This window comes from Acinonyx jubatus, chromosome A2, assembly GCF_027475565.1.
Source record: "Acinonyx jubatus isolate Ajub_Pintada_27869175 chromosome A2, VMU_Ajub_asm_v1.0, whole genome shotgun sequence".
Classification (NCBI taxonomy): Eukaryota; Metazoa; Chordata; class Mammalia; order Carnivora; family Felidae; genus Acinonyx; species Acinonyx jubatus.
In genome coordinates, this window is record NC_069383.1 from 76,007,070 (window position 1) to 76,020,381 (window position 13,312).

Genomic DNA, 13,312 nt, shown 5'->3' on the forward strand with positions numbered 1-13,312 from the left:
AATTTTTTGTATCAACAGCTAAGAACATTAATAATTTTTTAAATGTGAAAAGTGAAGGAGATATCTCAATATGGACTAATTTAGATTTAGAAAAAATAGGCATTTTTTTAAAACTACATGAATGCTTTGTATCTCTTTTTATTCTGTTAGCTAAACACAGATTTTAAGGTTATGATGAATAGGGGTACCTGACTTTATGGGCTTTTATATTTATAAAAAAAGTATACTAGACAATCTGAGATTCTAATAATGCAAATCATTTCTTTACCTAGGCAATTACCTAATCAGTACAAAAATATTTTCTTAGGCAGAGATAATCAGGCCCATTAAGTACTAGGACATTCTCCTGAACCCAACACTGTGCCCACAGAAATGTTATCATTTATGAATGGAAGTTACTAATATAACAACAGTAACAAATAACAAATAAATTCCTTTATAAAGTACTAGGCAATAAGCTTGTTTAAAAGATGAAGAAAAGCCAATTAATTAATGTAAACACAAGTGGTTCCTTAACATAGAGGAAGTTTGTTTTAGATGGAAAAAAAATTCAATTCCACATATATTACTACAAAGGTAATACAAGTAACTGCTATTACTGTAGTATTGTTGGATGAAAGAACCATTAAAATTAAACAATAGGTCTATTTTAAAGTAATACATTCCTCAGCACCATTATTAAAATTATCATTTCAAGGTCATGAAAAACAAGATTGCTTTATCATTTCAACACAAAAACAAAGTCAACCTGATTTATAACTGCATGTATAAATTCCAAGGATGCTAACAGGATTTAAGCTTTTCAGTTATATGCTCAGGTTATTCTCATCACATACCTCTGTTCTCGATAATTTCTTTTCATGGACAAGAAGAAAAGGGGGGGAAAAAAAGAATTAGTTACCTATGGAAGTACTTTCAGAGAGAGCACTAAACATAAAAGCTCTAACACTCATCGAAAGGTCTCTACAAAGGATTTTGAATTGCAGAACTAAAATGAGTAATACAGTCTCTCTCTTTACACACACACACACACACACACACACACACACACATACACTCCTCACTTCATCTTTAGAAATGATACCAATGGATTAGTGACAATATTTTCAAATAACTATTTTTAAAAGCATAAATAAGCTTCAGTTATTAGAAAAATAACTGTCTTCTCAATATCAATTGTACCATATTTAACATTTAGTAATGCTCTAAAGTCAATCTTACTCAACTTACTTATATAAACTAACTGTGCTTCCATAGAAATAAAACTCATAATTCATTCCTTTTGGAATCTATACCTGCAAACTAAAGCTCTTCCTAAGAATTTCAATCCAATCCAATACATATCTATCTAGTCCAATACATATATTGGCTTTTTTAAAAAAATTTTTAATGTTTACTTATTTTTTGGAAGCAGAGAGAGACAGAGCATGAGTGGGAGAGGAACAGAGAGAGAGGGAGACACAGAATCCAAAGCAGGCTCCAGACTCTGAGCTGTCAGCACAGAGACCAATGCGGGGCTTGAACTCATGAACCGTGAGATCATGACCTGAACTAAAGTCAGATGCTTAGCTGACTGAGCCACCTAGGCACCCCAAGTATCTTGGTTTAATGATGAGCTCATGAGAGTAAAAGTTCCAATTTGTTACTTATGATTTTTCATTCTTCAAACCACTGGATAGTGGGGGAGAGAATAAGCTCCAGAATTTTTCTATTCAGTATGTTTTAATTTTATTGCCTCAGTGTGATGACGTGAGTGGTCTATCAGTTCCAAGTGAGTATTGCTCATTGCCTATTCCTGCCATTCCTTCACTCCAAGGCTTGGAGAAGGGGTAGATAGTTTAATTGGAAGGATTAATGAGGAAATGAATTCTCACGTCCTACATCCATCTTTGAGTTTCAAATAGAATATGAAATTCATGAATTTAATTCCTGTATTAAAACTTAGACATTCTCTTTCTATTCTTAAACATATTCTGAATAAGTTTAGTAACATTAAAACTTCCATCATTTATGTTCAAACTATTTATGAAGAGGACACAGTTGTATGAATAAGATTGGTATTTTTCCTTAGTGAATATGCAAAGTACAAATATTCAGAAACGGAAAAAAACAGTGAAATCTCAAAAGAATTTCATAAAAATAAGAAATGATATAAAGAAATAAGTATTTTAATTCTAATTATTAAAGCAAAGGTAATTTCATTAGCAATAGGAGAAGGTTAGATTTCATATTTTCTGAAAAGTAATTTTTTTCCAAGATTGCAAAAACATGAAATACCAATTTGCATCAGTGGGTGGCAGAAAATTGCACACAATAGAACTAATAATTTTGCTTTCCCCTTTTCACATGACCAATGAAACCCCTGAGCTACTTCAAGAATGCAAAGCTTCTGATGACAATTGCCACATAGGTCTTAAATCAGGGAAGTTGAGGAAACAGTGTTACTCCAAGATGGGGCTGATTCACCTGAGGTGTGAGGCAAGATCAAACAACAAATACACAGAAAAGCCTTCCTTTCAAACAAGGGATTTTACAACTTCTAATGTTATGCTGAAATCAGCTTGTGCAAATGTAAGTATGCGATATACCTGATGGCCTGCACATCAAAAAGGCCCATAGGTAGTGAGCATGTATGAGCCGGTACAGAGCTAGGTTCTCATTTAATCAAGGCAAAGCATTCCTACTGTGCTGTGCCCTCCTTCACTGGTCTAGGCTGTATTTACTATGCTGTGCTGAACTATATACTATGCTGTCTGGGTTGCTTGTTAATATAGCCTTCCACAAATGCCTTCTATATTTTAATGCCTTTAGCATATGAACTTTACCGTGGCAGTAAGTTAAATGTTTTCCATCAAAGAAACTCTTTCAGAGTTTTGACCTCGGAAAGAGCAACAGCCATGTACGCTTTTAAAGAAATTTCCTTTAACTCAACTGGTTTAAGACTATGTCAGGTAATAATAATAGTAATAGCACATAACTATATAGTGCCTAGCCTACTGAAAGGCTTGGGGTAATTTGGAAGCCTAAACTATTCTAATACCCAAGTCTTTCAGTGAACTAAGTTTGGTCTATGAGGGCGAAAAGGTGCTAAAATGCGGTAATGGCCAGAATGCCTAGAAAAAATTGCAGGCCCTTCAAAAGGGAGAAGCCCCGTTGGCCCGGGGTGCTGAGACATCATCATCAGAGATCAGTAGAACTATGATTTTAAGTTGAAATATTAAACATAACTTAAGGTTCACCATATTTAAGTGTCAATTTGTTAAATTTAAATAAGTTACTTGAATACTAAGGAAATTTTTTACATCATAAGATGTACTTTAAAAGAAAGTTGAACATATTAAATATACAAACAAGTTTGGAATTTTTGAAGTCATTTACTCAGCTAAGTGTTCAAGGAGATGCAGTATTCAAAAGTTATATAATTTATAACTTTTTAAAAATTATATATATGAACTAAAAACTTGTAAATTGAACTTGGAAGCTTAAGCATTAGGTTGTAGGGGCACCCGGGTGGCTCAGTAGGTTAAGCATCTGACTTCAGCTCAGGTCATGATCTCACGATTCGTGGGTTCAAACCCCATGTTGGGCTCTACGCTGACAGTGTGGAGACTGAAGCCTGCTTCAGATTCTGTGTCTCCCTCTCTCTATGACCCTCCCCACTCATGTTCTGTTTCTCTCAACAATAAACATTAAAAAAGGAATTAGATTGTAAAAGTTGTAACTTAAAGCTGAATTTTAATTTGAACAAATAATCTCTGAACAGTATTTTCTTCACACACAAAAACCCAATATTAACAAATAATAGTATCTCCTTCGTACTGCCTATGAAGATAAAGAGGTTTTGTCCTTAGCAGGATGCAAGGCCATATCAAGTACGCAGCCAATTGATGTGCTGCTGCTGTTCTTGTCAATATTGATGTTATCACTGGGGTGGTTAGTAAAGCACTATGCTCCCTACATAACTATCTTGCCTAGATTTTTGGATATGGGTTTAAGTCAAGAGAACCTGTGTCACTAAAGAGCCAATCCACACAGCCTTAGTTTAAGACACGATTTAGATTGATTTCACTTCACACCATGGTTTTTAAAACAATATTCTTTACTTTGAGAATAGAAGGCAATTATTTCAAAATCTATTTTCAAGAATAATAAATCATGATTACCTCTAATCATGCCAAGAATAATCACTGATTGCATGTTCAGCCAGAATGATTTTCACTGAAAATGCTACAAAACTTTCTAGATGTTTAATTCACTTAAACAAAATGTTTTAAAGTATATTTTGATAGTAACAATACTGAGACATTTCACTTACTTATAACCCCATGCAGTTATTCCTAATATGAGGGCCAGCACCAAGATAGTGCCAGCGATTATGCCTATTATGATATTGGTACCAGCAACACCTACAGGGAAAAAAGAAAACAATGAAGATCAAGTGTATGTAATTGAAATTTTGATACAAAGTTCTTTCAGGAACTTTATTCTCCATATTTGGAATCATGACACTAACGAAATTATTTGTTTTAAAAAGTGGGTATTGTTTTCTTTTACTGGTCTTAATGTTAGAGAATTTTTTTTTTCATTTAATTTTTTTGACCTACAATTGATACGCTGTTGTAGTGGTTTCAGTTGTACAGCATAATGATTTGGTATTTGTACATACTGTGAAGTAAAAAAAATGGGTGTTTTTAAAAGGATAAAAAAATCAACCATTACTTAGCAATCCCCATCAACTGTTTTTTAAAAAATAATTCTTGGCTTACATTCCCTTTTAATTCTTGTCCCAGTGAGTTTTGCAGTTTTATTTTCCATGTAATTTTCTCAAAAATAAGATGAGGTCAATGAACTACAAGAAGAGTAAAGACTGAAAAAAAGGGAGGGTAAGGGTGACCCTACTATATTGCCATAGCACTCTCTGGACAAGAACTTGTAGAAATTCATGTTCTTTTTTACTCTGACCTCTTCCTCAGGAATTCCAGAGATGTTACAGTCTTTGTCTCTCCATCTTTTTTTTTTTTCAAGTTTATTTATTTTGAGAGAGAGAGAGACAGCACATAGAAGAGAGAAGAGAGAACATGAGTGGGGCAGGGGCAGAGAGAAAGAAGATCCCAAGCAGGTTCTAAGCACTGCCCCTGCCCCACTCATGTTTAACTGAATGAGCCACCTGGGCGACCCCATGTCACTCCATCTTGACAACTAATGCAAAGTTCTTATTGCTCCCACTTGTACGTGTGATACATTGTCACTCATATATAAGCTCCTTAAGAGAGAAAACATGTCTACAGAGTTATACAATCAGTGCTCAGGTGATACAGATAATACAAGCACCGGGCTTGTAGTTCCCAGTCTTTGTAACAATGGCTGGCATCCTAGAGAAGGAAAAACCAAAGATAGAGTGTAGTGAGCAGAAGATCAGTGCTGGTCAGGCATGAGAGTGAGGCAGCAGCAGACTGGCAGAGGACCAAGACTGGGCTGACTCTCAGGACTCAGTAATGGCAATGTTGTGTCACCACCTGCTGTCAGATAGGCAGAGATGTAATCCATAGGGGAGATCATGTGGTGTGAGTGGCCCAGTAAGTCAAAGCCTTGGTCAAAATGCTCAAGTGACAGCCCAAGAGCAGAAAAGACAGATCAGAGGCCTGGCTGTTTTGCTGATAATGATCTACACCACACATTTCAATCACCCAGATCTGTTTCACTCAGAGCAGCTCAGATCTCTTTTTGTCTGCTGCACTCATGAAGCATCCTTCTAGATGTCAACCATCAGTGATCATGTGCAACAGAGCAAATGGCAAATCCCCATGACAGAAGTGGCAGCCTCCTTGTCTGGGAGCCCTCAGTAAATCATTTCAGGAGCAGGGCATCTGAGGAAACTGGCAGACTCCACCCTGCCCAGGTTCTCTGTGAGATGGGTGGATGCAGAGGACCTTCTGGGTCAGTGGGGTTTTCCTACTGTAAGGCCTGACATGTCTGTATTATCTTCCTTTTCTTCCAGTGATTTTTAACAGGGATCAATAAACTTGGATGCCAGCCTAGTTATTTCTAAGTAATGGTAAGACTTTTGCCAAGTCACTTAAATCCATGGATCTGAATAGCCACATCTCTGCTTTAACTGCTAAAAAGAAGCTCCACATTACCATTGCTAAGGCTGAGGATACCAGAATCTTAATTCTTTCACTTTCCTTGCTAAAGTCATCTTGGCTAAGAATTTTAACCTGTCTGGATGATTACAATGAACATACTTCTTTTTTCTCACCCTTTGGAAGTGAATGGACTTCAGAATTTGAGAACTTCTGTATGTGGAACACTCAATCATGAAAGATAATAAAACAGTTTAAAAGGGGACCTCTACTTGCAATGTATGCATTCTTTCAACTATCTGCATTGAATTTCTACTTCTCCAGTTGGACCATTCTAGCTTTTAGATCTGCACCTGTTGTTTATTATCCATGTCCTTAATCCCCTTCCAGGCACCTTGGCTAAGGTTACTACTTCTAGAATTACCTACAGTTCAGGCTACAGAACTCAGGTTGAATAGAGATGAGATTCTATAATGAAAAATATTAAAGTCGGGGCACCTGGGTGGCTCAGTCTGTTAAGCATCCAATTCTTGGTTTCGGCTCAGGTCATGATCTCATGATTCGTGAGATTGAGCCCCACCCACCTCAGGCCCTACACGGATAACCCAGAGCCTGTTTGGGATTCTCTCTCACCCTCTCTCTCTCTGCCCATCCCCTGCTCATGTTTGCTTTCTTCTCTTTCTGTCTCTCAAAATAAATAAATAAACTTAAGAAAAAAACACACATTAAAGTCAACAAGATATTTAAAACTCAATTCTTCAACTGTTTTTTTTTTCTATGTATTCAGTCCCCAAATATAAAATTCTTCCCTTAAATTCAGACAGTTCAGAAAGAGGACTACTGCTCTTTCACTTAAATGCTAGGGTTTTGTTGTCAGCTCCCAAAAATAGAATACTTGAAAAATCTCAGTCTCATGTAGGACAAGATGAGGTTCAATCAGTAGACTAAGTTATATTCAATATTACACATGATTACAAGTTAATGGAAAATATCAACTTCATATTGTAGATCCCAGTTGTATTTTATAGTTGAATTATAATCTAAATGAAACTGAAGAGTTTCCTTTAGTTATGCATAAAACGATGTAATGGCACCAAATCCAGTACCTACCATTGCCAGACAGAGTAATGCCAGTCTTGGAGTCCTCATTGTGAGGGAAGTAAGTGCTGCAGTCTGCACCCACCCAGTGTCTGTTACACACACACTTCAGCTCATTACTGCAAACCTGAAATCCAAAATCAATCAAGAGGAAACGTCAACTCTCTGATACAATGGCATGAAAACTAAAGAGTGATTTCTAATTGTTATATGCCTAGAATTTGATGGTACTGAAAAACTATCGGTACTTTCTTCTTCATACTAATTACCTTATTCCTCACTCAAGTACCCAAAATAATATTTTCTAGAGATCAGCAGTTAGACCCAAAGGGAATAATGAATTTTGACAGGGGAAATGAGTTTACAGTCCAAAAAGAAATCAATGAAATTACTGTTTTGAATTTCATTAACTTAAATTTTATAGGAGGGAGGTTTTTATTTTTTTATTTAAAAAAATTTTATAGGAGGGAGACTTATAAAACTAAGCAGAAATACAAGCATTTGCCAATTATCTAATACAAACGTTTCTTTCTTCCAAACATAAGGTCAGGAATTCTAGGTGAAGAAGACATTGTTATCATTAGCATGAATGAACAAGAAATAATTTCAATGTTTTTGCCCTATCCCCCAAAAAGCATTTCCGCTAACATTTTCTTACTTATTAAAGAAAGAAGACTTATTAGACTCATCTATAGGAGCAGAACTACTTACCACATGCCTTCTCTATTTTCATATGCTGTAAGAATTCCTATCCTTTAGCAAAAAGTTACTAGTAAGACCTCCCTAAGAAACTTCTTGGCACATTCCTGGAGATCTACGTGGAATGACCAGGATTAAAGGCTGACAATTTCAGGACAGGGATCCTTCACCTCAACTGGGTATTATGACCAGTTCAAGCAAAGAATCTGGTGAGGGTAGAAAGAAAATCATAGTACATGCCAAAAGAAAAAGAAGTGAAAATTACTTTATTAGTATAGGAATTCCTAACTGAAAATGACAAAACTATAGTCACTAATAGAGCATGTTTATCTAAGCTACAAATTTTGTTATCTAGGACTAACATTATCAGATAGATATATGACAGAAAGAATAAAATTTAGTATTTTATACAATGCCATTATTTCTATTCATTTGTTGATAAACACTTCCCTGAATTATTCAGTTTTTATTTCGAGGAGTTATCCTCAGCTGATACACACTCGGTGTGGCCACAACAGGTACTTATGATCTGTTCTAGTTGCTTAGTGCCTGGACAATACGAATTGTTAAATACTGTGGCCAATGATCCTCCCTTTTACACCCTTTTTAAAAAAACCCATTACAGTTTATTAAAATTTGTCTCCCCGATCACTTGTAGAAAACTGGCCATTATACTTCTATTATATGAGATCACATTAACAAGATAAGAAAGAAAAACAGAAGAATTTGGTTAGGAAAACTATACTTTTTCTTATTCCCAGGCTTGCACAGATTACGCAAGAGAAATATTCCAGTGACTATGACCAAATAACTGTTTACATGCCAGCTAGAAACAGGGATAAGCATATTTTCCATTTTTACAAAATAAACAGGTTAGGGTCATGTCTATTTCTGTGTTACAAAAGAACAGAGGAGTTTCCCTACGGCAAGGTACTGAATACTTACTCCATTTCCTGAACAAACAGTGCCTTCTTTATTGCTTAAGCAAGTACTAAAGTTGAAGGAAGCCACAGGAAGACACCTGTGTTCTAAGCACATCATTTGGGGACCACAAGGTGTCCCATCTTCCACATAGCCAAGATCTACATCTTCCTCAAGCTTCACATGCCCACCACTAAAACAAAGGAAGCAAAAAGAAAATAGGATTCTATTAAGTCACACTCATTTTGAGAATCTGCTTTAAAAAACTAAAAAGTGGGCAAGAAAGTATTGCCCACTTATTGTACAACTGCAATAAAATCATACAGTGCTCTCTCCTCCACCATATATTCCTCCTTGGAAGAAACTACTTTCTACTCTATTTTCTACCCATTACCTAATAAAAAAAAAAACAGCATGAGCATTTTCTTCCTTTAAATGAAGAAAGCAATTGAATCTTTTGATCTAATGCTTTTGAGATATTGACATATTTTAGAATTTGAACATAATTACTATAGCAAAGGTCTGAATTAAAATAGCTTTATCATTTTGCCTTGGATCATGTACAAGTCAAGTGAGGCATTAGTGCTAGGATTTGATTTGGTAGTTGTAATTGTAGGTTTCAAGATTTCAAACATGTTTCAAACAAGCATGAGAACTGGTCTGGGTTTACATTTCCCAAGAAGGTTAATAATTTAAAAATTATATTAGAGAATGGCTAAAATATTTAACTTCACTGTTCAATAGAGCAAGCCTACATGTTCTATAGAAATTTAAAAAACCAGAATGAGGTAAAAATGTATATTCATAGTTGATTTACTCATATGGTGCCATGTCAATGCCAGCACATAAATCTCAATTCTTTTTATTTATTTTTATCAAAATGACACATGCATACAGTTTAAAGAGTCAATCAGATAAATCAGTTTTTTAAATGCAATAAAGTCATACAGTGCTCTCTCCTCCACCATATATTCCTCCTTGGAAGAAACTACTTTCTACTCTTAATTGATTCTTTTGTTATTTATCCACACATTTTTAAATAATGAGTGTTACTATTTTTTATTTTTCCATTTCAGATATTAGCAACCAACTTACCTCTATGGAACTTGAAGATTTATGTCTTTTTCCTATATCCCCATCATAAATTTTGTTTAATGAATAGTTAAATCAATAATAAAAAGGCACATTATTACGACTATGTAAATGTTATTCAGTTGAGTGATACAGTGTGCCATAATTAAGCCTTTTCTTTCCTGCACAACTTTTCATTTTCCCTCAAATTAGCAAGTCTCTTATTTGTTGTCTTTTTTGCCTACTTTTTAAGAATCTGTCACCAATGTAAAACTGATCAAACTCTGCTAACCCCAAATCCATACTCGAGATGTTTCTTGAGCATCAGTTCATCTTCCTGCAGAAATCTCTCCTGGAGTTTCCATCTGCAGTCTGCCCTGCTCCTGTCTGATCTAGTTGTCTACTGTACCTTGTGGAAAACTTGAACACTTGGATCTCCCCTCACCATTCATTGCAGGATTGCCCTGTCTTCATGGTGGGTATTTTGTTTCCTACACGCACAGCCTTTCTCTTAGTTTACTCTTTGATTTTGGTGGAGTACAATTTCACCAATAGCTTCCTGAGAAATGGTACAGGGCAATAAATTCAGGGGCAACCTGAATATCACAAAGTGTCTCTATTTTCTACTTTCACACTTGATTGATAAGGTACAGAAATAAGGTACAGAACTTATTTCAAAAATCATGTTCTCCATTGTCTTCTGATTCCCAGGGCTCCTGTTCATAAGATTCCAAGTCTGATCCTTTTTTTCCTCCTCTCTGGAAACATCTGGGATTCCTTTCTTTGTCCTAAGGTTGTGAAATTTCACAATGACATGTTTAAATGTGCCTCTAATTTCACTCAGTGTATTTGGCACTTGGTGAACCTGTCAATGTAGAAACTCAAGTCTATCCATTGTAGACAATCAAAGTCACTCATTGACAATTTCTTACCTGGTATTTTCTCTGTTCATCGTGTCTATTCTAACTTGGTGAGGTTTTCTCTATGGTTCCATTCCTTTGCTGCTTTTGCCCTACTTTCTGGGAGATAATTTCAACTACTGAGTTTAATTCCTACCTCCCTATTTTAAAATTTCCAACAGCATTTTATTTCTATGAATGCTCTTCATTTTTTAAAATTTTTTTCTATTTTGAGTAAGAGAGACAGCAAGCGAGCGGGGGAAAGGTACAGAGGGAGAAAGAGAGGGAATCTTAAGCAGGCTCCACATTCAGCATGGAGCCTGACGCAGGGCTCAGTCCCACATCTCTGGCATCAAGAGTCGGATGCTCAACCGACTGAGCCACCCAGGCACCCCTGCTCTTCATTAAATAGCACTTTATTCTGGTTTCATGATAGAAATATCTTATCTCTCATAAATATTGACAGGTGCCTTTTTTTTCTGGCTCTTTTTAACTCTTTGTGTATGTGTGTTAGAGCCTTTATTCACATGTCTGATAAACTGCTCCTATTTGAGTTAGGAAATCAGATAAACTATAGGAGATTTTAGGGCTTTCTGGCTGAACATCAATGAGGCTAGACCACTTCCATACACCCTGATATCAATATTGCCGGCTATCCTTCAGTTTGGAAACCTGCTTTATTATCTGCAGAATGTAAAGCTCAAATCTTTATTGGGAGGGTGAGCAATCCCCAGTTTAGGTGGGTCAGGCAGTAATCTGTTAGCAGACTTTCAACTATCTTCTTTATTTTAGCCCTTCCTTGCCCCAAATCCTTTACTCCCTCTTGCAGAAGTAGATGATGCTACCAATTTTTGAGCCTTTTGGGAACTAACTTTATATACTGGGCTAGCTCTCAGTTTTCCCCATTACTGACTTAGGAATTCAGCTTTCTTAGTTTTTTTTTTTTTTAATTATTTTTTAACGTTTATTTATTTTTGAGACAGAGACAGAGCATGAATGGGGGAGGGTCAGAGAGAGGGAGTCACAGAATCTGAAACAGGCTCCAGGCTCTGAGCTGTCAGCACAGAGCCCGACGCAGGGCTCGAACTCACGGACCGCTAGATCATGACCTGAGCCGAAGTCGGCTGCTTAACCGACTGAACCACCCAGGTGCCCCTCCGCTTTCTTAGTTTTGACAACTATTTGTCACACATCCATTTGCCTTCCACGCTCCAAAATTTTGTTGCTGTTGTCTCTTCTCCCCTTCTCTGCCTCCCTGTGGATACATGAATTCTAAAAAAAGATCCAGTTAGTGTCATTTTAGTGGGATTTCAGAAGGAAGTAAAAGAAGATGTATATATTTAATCCACTGATTTTACCCAGGAGTTCTCACTCACTTTCCTTAGTAGGAAAGAAATGCAAACCAAACCCTGCAAGGTATTACTGACCCATTAAATATAGCTCCAGCAACTAAAGTCAACTAATTCTCATCTTTTCAGCCCTCTTGTGTCAGGATTTACTCAGTCACCTCTCTGGGCTAGATTCCATGTCGCCTTGCTAACATGCATGGGAACTGAAAACCGAAGTGATTCTACGCGGCAGTCCTCAGAAGTAAGATGAATGATGTTCTCATGGAAAGAGGTAGAGCATTACCTGCAGTTTAATGTTCTTCCCTGCTGCACAATCAAAGTAGATGTGATTTCACCGTCAAGTTCTCCAAGCCTTGGGATGTTACCAACATTGGTGCACAAAAGGTAACCACAAAGCACATCCCTGTGTTAAAAGATAACAATTCTTTACTTCTTTCCACAAAGAGAGAACAAACCATGTATAGTTAGAACAATAATCTTATCCTGCTTTAGCGTTTTTCATGTTTGTTTACATTTTATTTGCTCAAATTACAAGCTAAATACGCCCAAATTAATTTGCCTCTCACTTTAAAAAGTGTCTTCTCTGAAACTCCTATTAGTGCACCAAAATCCCAACTGTGTTCTAGCTTTTCCTGTACTGTCCATTAGTTCAAGTATTTGTTAAAGGAAATTATCCATCAGATAGACATCTTTTAGATCAGAATCTCTTTCTCTAGAACATATTACTGGATATGTTAAAACATTTTTTAATATTTGGTAAGTGAATAAATGATCTTTGGGTGAGTATTCTCTTGGAATACAGCTCTTTCTTTAACCTGTTGCCCCCAAATAAAGAAGAATTATGTGTGTGTGTGTGGGGGGGAGGGTATGTGTCTGTATATATAGACACATACCCACACACACTCATGATCTCTTTTTCAATATATTCCACTATTCCTCCAACTGCCACATATAATAACTAAACCTGTAAAATATTTGTACTGGTATATAAAATATTATCTGACATATTTTCTGTATATAGAACATTTTAATTCCTAACATACATAATTATAAATACATATACTGATAACTATCTTGTCAAGAATGATTAGTAGACTAGCAAGATTATATATGGAAATAGGCTTTATCAGATAGAGAAAAGAGCAAAATTAGAACTTACATCTATCACTAACACAGAAAAATGTGTTAATTC

The 13,312-nt window shown here is 36.1% G+C and overlaps 1 protein-coding gene across 30 annotated transcripts in view; it reads right to left on the reverse strand.

Moving 5' to 3' along the window:
* ADAM22 (ADAM metallopeptidase domain 22) overlaps nt 1–13,312 on the reverse strand; it is a 234,883-nt gene that overhangs the window by 30,716 nt on the left and 190,855 nt on the right. For 20 of the 30 annotated variants that reach the window (XM_053218484.1, XM_053218487.1, XM_053218485.1 and 17 more), the window contains 5 exons: nt 12,404–12,523; nt 8,826–8,994; nt 7,194–7,308; nt 4,316–4,406; nt 837–854 (listed from right to left, as the gene is read on the reverse strand). In XM_053218484.1, coding sequence (XP_053074459.1) covers nt 837–854; nt 4,316–4,406; nt 7,194–7,308; nt 8,826–8,994; nt 12,404–12,523 — 513 coding nt within the window. The remainder of the gene's footprint in view (nt 1–836; nt 855–4,315; nt 4,407–7,193; nt 7,309–8,825; nt 8,995–12,403; nt 12,524–13,312) is intronic. The other 10 variants (XR_008296861.1, XM_053218500.1, XM_053218498.1 and 7 more) reach the window with 2 other exon arrangements.